The 8,745-nt window shown below is 41.4% G+C and overlaps 2 protein-coding genes across 3 annotated transcripts in view; one reads left to right on the top strand and one right to left on the bottom strand.

Annotated features, from left to right (window-relative positions):
- Positions 1 to 3,175, bottom strand: part of TMEM167A (transmembrane protein 167A) — a 19,644-nt gene extending 16,469 nt beyond the window's left edge. Inside the window, exon 1 of one of the 2 annotated variants that reach the window (XM_015849759.2) lies at positions 3,063 to 3,175. In XM_015849759.2, coding sequence (XP_015705245.1) covers positions 3,063 to 3,065 — 3 coding nt within the window. In that variant the 5' untranslated portion in view covers positions 3,066 to 3,175. Of the gene's footprint in view, positions 1 to 2,343; positions 2,462 to 3,062 lie in introns of those variants that run through there. The other variant, XM_015849758.1, reaches the window with a different exon arrangement.
- Positions 3,176 to 3,218: 43 nt separating this feature from the next.
- Positions 3,219 to 8,745, top strand: part of XRCC4 (X-ray repair cross complementing 4) — a 163,523-nt gene continuing 157,996 nt past the window's right edge. Inside the window, exon 1 of the mRNA XM_015849760.2 lies at positions 3,219 to 3,290. The gene's annotated coding sequence lies outside the window, so the exon portion shown is untranslated. The remainder of the gene's footprint in view (positions 3,291 to 8,745) is intronic.

The raw sequence follows: 8,745 nt of genomic DNA, 5'->3' as shown, positions 1-8,745 counted from the left end.
TTCTAATGAACTTGGACAACTTTTAAAATCTTGTCTTTCTTTATCCCATCATAAAGAAAAAGCTGTTAGAAAATTTGAATCAGGATTAGTTCCTCCTTTTTTAACTTCCATATGCCAGACACAAAAGACTTCTGAAAGCCTTTTTTTTTTTTCTTATGCAATCCTGTTTGTATTAGAAAGCTTGTCTTGGATCAATATTTACTACGTAATGTTTTTAGAATAGCTTTTAGGAGCAATTTTCCTTCCTTCCATAAAAGTCATTCTAAGGCAGCAACGGAGGTTGTAACAGAAACGTTTGTTCTAATGGAAAGTTCTGTGATCTGTGATTCTGTGATCTGTGAAAGTTTCAAATTAAATTTTCTGCAACAATGTGGAATTTGAGGTCAGTTATAACCAGAGTGGGAATGCAAGAAGCCATCTTCATAATGTTTACTACAACACATTCCTTCTTCACCGCCGAATTGCAATTACCAACACATAACATAACTACTACGAAGTTCTCATGCATATTCATATTGTTTGGCTGCAGTTGCATATTTTTACGACAAAAGAAACTGAAGACCTCCATTCACAAAGTGAAAGGCTCATCATCTTTAATATGGAGTTACTTCAGGCTTCTACCCTCTTCCCACCCACCAAACCACGTGTGTGGTACATTTTCCAGTTTCAGCAGCAGAACTGCTGAGTTTCCTAAAAAGCTGTATTTCAGCAAGGTGGTAATGTACTTCTGTAACAGCTACCTTTTAAAAGTGATGACTCCACTCATCTCTTCCCTCTCACCTGCCACATTTTCTGTACATATGTTTCATATATTCTAAGACAATTTATGCTTCTTATCATGAGAGCTCTTTGGCAACTGTTTGGAGATATCATTTAGAATCACAGAATCACCAAGGTTGGAAAAGACCTCAAGATTATCCATTCCAACTGTCCATCTATCACTAATATTTTCCACTAAACCACGTCCCATAGTAAAACATCTAAACACTTCTACACCACCAGGGATGGTGATTCAATCACTTCCCTGGGCAGTCTACTCCAGTGTCTAACCACTGTTTTGGAGGAGAATTTTTTCCTTGGAACAACTTGAGGCCATTTCCTCTAGTCCTATTGCTAGTTGCACAGGAGAAGAGGCTGACCCCTCCACCTCACCACAACCTCCTTTCATGCAGTTGCAGAGAGTGATAAAGTCTCCCCTGAGCCCTATCTTCTCCAGACTAATAATCCAAATTCCCTCTGTTGCACCACACAGGACTTGCACTTCAGACCCCTCAACAGTTTTATAGCTCTTCTCTGGGCATGCTCAAAGGTGCAGCCTCACTTCTCTGTTCCTGCTAGCTATGCTTTTTCTGATCCAAGCCAGGATACCATTGACCTTCTTGGCCACCTGGGCACACTGCTGGCTCATGTTCAGCCACGTGACAACCAACACCCCCGGTCCGTTTCTCACAGTCACTCTGCCTCAAACCTGTAGCATAGACTGGGGTTGTTGTGACCAAAGTACAGAATCCAGCTCTTGGCTTACTAAATTACACCCTACTGGCCTCAGCACAGCAATCCAGCCTGTCCAGACACCTCTGTAGATCCCCCTCTACGCCACGCAGATAAACACTTCCTCCCAGCTTGGTTTCACCTGCAAACTTACTGAGGATGCACTCAATCCCCCCATTCAGATCAATAAAGACACCGAACAGGACAGGATCCAGTAATAAACACTGGGGAGAACCATTCATGACTGGCCACTGGCTGGATTTAACTCCATTCATCACTACTGTCTGGGGCTGGCCTTCCAGCCAGTTCTTCACCCAGCAAATAGCACACTTGCCCAAGCCACGAGCTGCCAACTTCTCCAGGAAAGGATATTATGGGAGATAGTGTAAAAGGCTTTGCTGAAGCCTAGACAGACCACATCAACAGCCTATCCCTCATCCGTCAGGAGAATAATAATAGGAGATGAGGTTGGACAAGCAGGATCTGCCTTCCATGAACCCATGCTAGCAGGGCCTGACGCCATGTGATCTCATTCAATGTGCCCTGCTCTATAGTCTTTCCTGGCACATGTTTAGCAGAGGTTCATCTAAAAGATCTGCTAAGGAATGCTGAGGCAAACCACTTCCTGCACTTTCCTTTTGGTGACAAGATCTAGAATATAGGAATTTATATTGAACAATGCCATAAAGTTTAAGCGATATTAATCTTGTAATAAATATGTGGGAATTACTGAAAGATTCAGTGGAAGTTGCACAGTATATACACCACTGCTGATGAGTAACCAAATCAAAACATTCCGACAAAGCTATTCTTAAAATGAATTCTGGGTTGAAATAAAAATTATGAACAAACCTTTAACTGTACAGAATAAGAGTCTTCTGAGCTATCTGTCCTTCCTTTTAACATTCAAGTCTTGTATTCAGGCCATTCATCTAAAGCTCAGTATCTTAGTTGATAAAGATTTAAAGCCTTTGCTCATATTTTCAGCGTGTATTAGGAGGAAAAAAAAAAAAAAAGGAAAAAAAAACCCAAAAACAACAGACAACAGAGACACCATAAGAAATTTGAACATCAACACTAACAGGCTTCTAGGTCAACTCTTTATGTCACCCAGTTTCTAATTAAGCAAATGGACACAGGCATACAGCGTTACAGGGCATCCAACATGACAAACAACAGGAGCCAGTGACAGAACCTGGCCTGCTGCTCCAACTGCAAAACATGCCTCAGCTGCACCAACAGGGCAGGGTGACAAGACCAAAACGCTGCCCCGATGCAATGTGCCACAGGCACAGCACAGCCCCGTGCCCCAGGGAACTGGGCAAGGCCCTACAGATGGCCAACACATCCCGCGGGGCCCGGTAGCACGGGCACTGCTGCAGGCCTGCTGTCCAAGGAGCACTACTAGAGGCCCCTCCGTACCCTCAAGCGGCTGAACTCGCGGGCTCGGACCCCTCAGAAAGAAGTGAGAGCGGCAGCCCCTCAGAAAGGGATTCGGAGCGGACAGAAAGGGCTCGGGCCCCAACAGAGCCGGCAGGCCCGGCAGCTCCCGCCCGCCGCCCCGCGCTTACCATGGCGACGTGCTCACGGCCACATCACACTTCCGGCGGGAGCGGGGAGAAGCACCAGCGCCCTTCAGGGAAGAGGCGAGGAGGAGTGGGCCGATCTCATTGGTGGAGAATACCCCGTGTGGGCGGGGAGAAGGGGCAGAAAGCTTCGCTGATTGGCTGCCGCTCGGCGGCGGGTTGGCCGTGTCGTGAGGGCGGAAGCGGCGAGCGGCGGTGGAGCGAGTGGAGGAGGTGAGTGCGGCGCTCCGCCCCTACGGCGCAGTGTGTCCGGCGGCGGGGACCGGGAGTGAGGATGGTTTGGTGGCTTCATTAGTGGCTCTGTGAGGAGGGGGCGGCCATTGCTGCTCTCATACTTACTGAGCTCACGTTCCCCTGCTTTGAGCGTCGGGGGAATGCGGTTTGTGCCTCACGTGTCACGATTACACCATAACTATATATATAACTAAGGAGCCCAACTGATTAAAAGAGCCTAATGCTTAATATTGCTGTTGTCATTTTATTGTCTGTGAGGGAAACTGATTAAAATATGTAGTGACTTTATGTATTTGGTAGCTGACTTTGAAATCTTAGGCCCTGCCGTCACACCATTCAGAAGGGGCAGACCTTGTTTTGGCTCGCTGTAAAAATAATGCAGCATTAATAGTCTAAGCCAAGGCTGCGATTTTTCTTCCCTGCTCCTCGTAGGTTGGTTATGATTGCTTTATTCCTTCGTTTTTATTTTTCTTTTCTCTGAGGATATAAATTTGAGCCTGTCAGGGACTTCAGTAAAGCCAAGGCTGCACAAGTTCTGTGGAAGAACTTTGCTATGGCTGTTTTGTATGTACAGTAACATGCTTAGGTGTTGCTGTCGCAACCAATTTCTGAATGGTTACGAACAATTTTGTGATCATATAGTCTTTGGAGTTAGAAGGGTCTTTTAAAGGTCATCTAGTCCAACTCCCCTGCGCTGAACAGTGACATTTACAGCTAGATCAGGGTGCTCAGAGCCCTGCCCAGCCTGGCCTTGAGTGTCTCCAGGGATGGAGTTCACACCACCACTCTGGGCAACCTATTAACATGCAGAAAGTTCTAAAAACCACCTTTCTATCTAGTGTAATCTGATATTAGTGTGTTTTGTTTTTTACCTTTAATTAGAATTCAATTGAAAGGGTTACAGGTCTTCTCCTGTGTTTCACACTTCTAGGTGAGTTGTGATGCTGGCCTTGTAGGAAGGGCTGTGCTCTAGCAGAGCTGACAGGGCAGAGACTGTAGAATAAATGAAAAAGGATACTGATCCCATGTGATTTTAAGAGCATAAAGACTCAGAACTTTTGTGCTCTCAATCTAGACATCAGCCAAATGACTTGCTATCTTGGGATGGAAAAACTAATGCAATTAGAGGAAGAGTGAGGCTGTATACCCTATCACAGGCTGCATTTGTTTTTTACAGTTGAGTCAAATGATTATGAAAGGGATTGTTTGTTTACAGGTCTACAAAAGGATCTTAGAGAGGCCACCCTCCTCAGCACAGTAGCTGGAAAGGAAAGAGAGACCACGGAGCTTTCCAAATGCAGTCATCTGTGTCAGGCTTATGGTAGAAACTTCACAAAAACCTCAGGACAGGTTTGTGTTGACTGAGCAAGTGACAGAAGCTTAGGCAGTGGCTGGAGGCAACATTTGTGGGCTTATATAAAGTTTCACCGGCTGTGAAACCTAATGTTACAAGCACAGCAGACAGTGGCTGTAGGCATTACGTAAACTGGACAGATGTTAATTATGATGAGAAGTAGGCTTCAAGATCATAGAGGATAATTATTTTTGAAAGTAAGAGACAAGGGACTAGTGTTTGTTTGTGTGTAGCAGATTTCACATTGCTTACCTGCCTTAGCTTCCTGCAGGCAATGTTAGACACTTTGTTTGGCTTGTTTTTGTTTTTTTTCCTGTCCTGATCTGGGAAATCACAGATGAAAATGGTGTGTTCCAGTTCATGATATTTCTTGAATCTTGTCACAGGAAACTTGTTTCATTAACCTTGACTATGCTATAAACAAATATTTATTTCTCTACTTGGAGGAACTTTTTAGGGTGTACTCTAAATTTGTACTTATTGATACAGTGTTTTTGATACTTGACAATGCAAAATAAGCAACTTTTAAAAGGAGAAAAGAAAAACAGTGGGGATACCATATCTAAAAGCTGTTCTGAAACTGTTGCAACTGTCAAGATTTAGCTCTACTGCACAACATGCCAAGTTTTTCTATGCTTGAGTATTTATGTAATTAAAAAATCTGATGAAGACCTTGAGATCTCACTGAGGATTGCAACCACTGCTGTTGAACAAGGGTGATACATTTTTTTTTTTCTTTTAATTTATTTTTGGTTATATGTTTATGATACCGTATATTTTACGTGGGCTGCTCTGAAAACAATGCCTCCTATTCTATGATGTTGGTCAAAGACATCAGAGGCAGATGTTGGTGGTATGGTAGTAGAGGTTGAACCTTCCCACAATATCCCATTAGACAAATGGGGGGCATTACTTTCACAGTAACTTTTGTGTATTCAGCCCAGGACAAATCCTCTTCACTCAGTGTGGCCCAGGCAAGCCAAAAGTCTGGACACCTGTGACTTAGGGTGCTGATATGTAGCTGAGAAACAAAAAGCCCGGCAACATGAAGGTGAAATGTGACCCAACATGCAGGAGGGTGTATTTTTTAATTTATTTTTAAAATATTTTCCATATTTTATTTTATTTTTGCTTCTTCTCTAATTATTTTTATCATAATTCCATAAAGAAGGATGTAATTTATGTAGGAATGCAATGTCTTACTATCTTAAAGCCACACTTCTGAAACTTACATGCTCATGCTCCATGTGTTTTTCTTGTAGTAATTTATACTCTTAAGATTTCAAAACTGTGTTTAACTGGTGGAATATTTAAGTTCTTCTGTGCTATATTTTCTTAATGAATACCTAACTACCCCCTAAGTTCAAGTCTCAGTAGTCCTAGTGGTATGCCCCTGCTGTGTCCTCATATTAGTATGCAAGTTTCACTATAGCTCAAGCTAGCATTCCTTAGTAGCTACGAGGGAAACTAACATTGAAAAGTATGTTTCCTCAGGTGAGTTGATATCTATACTGATGTCAATGGTTTATGGGCTGCTTTGGCCCAGTTCTGTGACTAATGGGGCAGGGGGACCCTCCAGTCCACTCCCTGGAAGAGGGGGAAGGAGGGGAAGATACGAGGCAGGGAGATGTGTCTAGAAACAATACAGTGGCAGTGTGCTGAGGGTGAAAATTAATTAGCTAAATATGGTAGAGGAATGACAGATAATTCCAATTATATTTTATTATTTTGCATTGAAGCTAGCAAATCGAATAACATGAGACAGGGTCAAAAACCAAAGGCCTTACTCTAGTATTGAAGGTAAAATGGCTGGGACCACACACTTTGGAGACAGGCAGTGAAAGAAGGGGGACTGACGTGTGACCTGTCAGTAGCCACTAAGTCTGTTGTCAGTTTAGTGCAGGTGTCTTTTTTTTCTTTTCTTTTTTTTTTTCCCCCTCTTTCTTTTAAATCTCTCATTTGCACTCAGATTCGTGGTTGTAGGACCAGTGCTGTCACTGTCAATGTGATGTCACGTTATTACTGTGTTGAATCTCATGTCTTGGCATTCAGGTCAGATAACAGAACTGAAGTTGAACTTGTGCCCATCTGTGGAAAACGTTGAAATCAGTGCTCAGTATGGATTGATGCCTCTGCCTCAGCTTTACCTCTGATTGCTCAACCTAATCTGACTCAAAAGACATTTATTTTCAAGGCAAAGTGATTACTGTGGCTGAATAAAGAGCTGCAAAATTGAAGTTTTAAGTGCACCGAAAGTTCACTGAAAATGTCTTGTGAATTATTTTTGTGTGGGAGCCATACAAAGCAAAATGAATTATAATGTTTAAATTAATAAATTGAAGTAGTGCGAGCTTTCTGTTTTCATGGAGATCAATGTTTGTTATTCCAGACGAAAAATAGAAAATGTGAAGAAAAACATAATAAAACTTCTGCTAGGTGAATACAGAGTAGTGGAGGAATTTTCTTCAAAGAGAATGCCTTAGGAAAATGTTTAGCAAGATAAAGTAATTTAGAGTCCAGGACTATTTTTTAGTACTAATTTGACAGGAACTTGAAATTAAAATAATCCATCTCTTTGAAAAGTTTTGAGTGTGGAAGTGGGAGGAGAGTAGGCTGTGTAAGCCTTCTTATTTATACCTGCATTTGATACCCCACTCATGTGGTTACACTTGGTGTGACTTGTACTTCTATATCACTGGCTTAGTTTTTTAAAACTTCAGAAGTCTCTCACAAATACAGAAGTGCAGGTGTCCTTACCTCGCTCTTGTCACTTTATTATTTTTTTTTTTTTTTTATCCCTCATTCAGCTTTGTTACTCTTGCCAGTGGCACTGAATTTGTTTTTCTTGAAGCAATAAGTAAAACCATCCAGTGAAGTCCATTGCTCTGCGGTATTAAGTCAAGCATTTACAGAAACATGTCAGACTGAGCAGGATTATAATAAAACCGTACACAGGGACTAAAGAATAGAAAACAAAGGAAGTCTGTAAGACATGTTTGTTTTCTGTGTTGAATATCTTGATAATTCTTATTCCCAGAGAAGGCAGCGTTTTGGAAAACAGATGAAATCTCAACCAGTTTACCATGTTATCCAAACATACATCAAAAAGACACATGTATCTGAGTACTTTTGGATGGGAAAACAGCAGTTAAAGCTGGCCCTTTTTTTTTTTTTTTTTTTCCCCTTTTTCCTTCAGCTTCACTTTTCTTGAATGGATAATACTAAGTTACTGAAGTCTGCAAGGGAAGGTTTTGGAAACTTGACTAAGATGCCAGGAATTCCTGGATTTCTGTTCTTGCTGATTTTATACAATACTATCGTCAGGCTGAAAAGTTATGTGTAAAATAATTATACAGACTTTTTTCCTTTTCCTGTTTGAAAAATGAGTAACTTTAATGCTGACTTTTCAGATAGTTTGTGAAGGAATTAGTATATATTTTAGATGCTTTTTTTTTTTTTTTTTTCCCCTCCCCTTGTCTGTTTGCTTTGTGAAAATGAATTTTCTTTCTTAATAAGTAGCTTAATATTTCACTTTTCACAGGAAGGCAAAATAGGTATGGCCTATTTTATCTCTATACCCCTGGCTATAGTAGGACCTTTGGAAGGCAGGCAGACATGCTGCCAAAGTAGAAGTCATGAAATATTTGTTGAAGTTGCATCCCCCAGAGGCAACAGAGATAGAGAACCTGGTCTGAATCTCTCAGGCATGTATACTGGCTCTCTGTCTCAGATCTGGCCACTTGAATCTGATCTGATGTTATTCTTGCTCAGTTCTGTACATGCTGTTTGTAATTTTGTACTGAAGTACTTGATACTCAGTGGAAAAAGTTTTCAATTGAGAGATAACATTTTATTTTCTTACTATGTGATAACATGCAGTCAGTGTATCCTGATTTTTATTCATTTATTTATTTTTCACATATGGATTTGGGAAGGTTGAAATTTGGTGGTGAACACACTGAGCTGTTAGAGTTGGGAAGAACTCCTGGGGAGATGTGAATAAGGAAGGTTTGTCCTTTTTCAGAATCTATTATTTCCTAGTGTGCACTGGTGTAATTTCTCTCTTTAAATATATTAAGG

This window comes from Coturnix japonica, chromosome Z (genome assembly GCF_001577835.2).
Source record: "Coturnix japonica isolate 7356 chromosome Z, Coturnix japonica 2.1, whole genome shotgun sequence".
NCBI lineage: Eukaryota > Metazoa > Chordata > Aves > Galliformes > Phasianidae > Coturnix > Coturnix japonica.
Note: the sequence above shows the minus strand (reverse complement) of the source record. Positions and strands in the feature narration are given on the sequence as shown.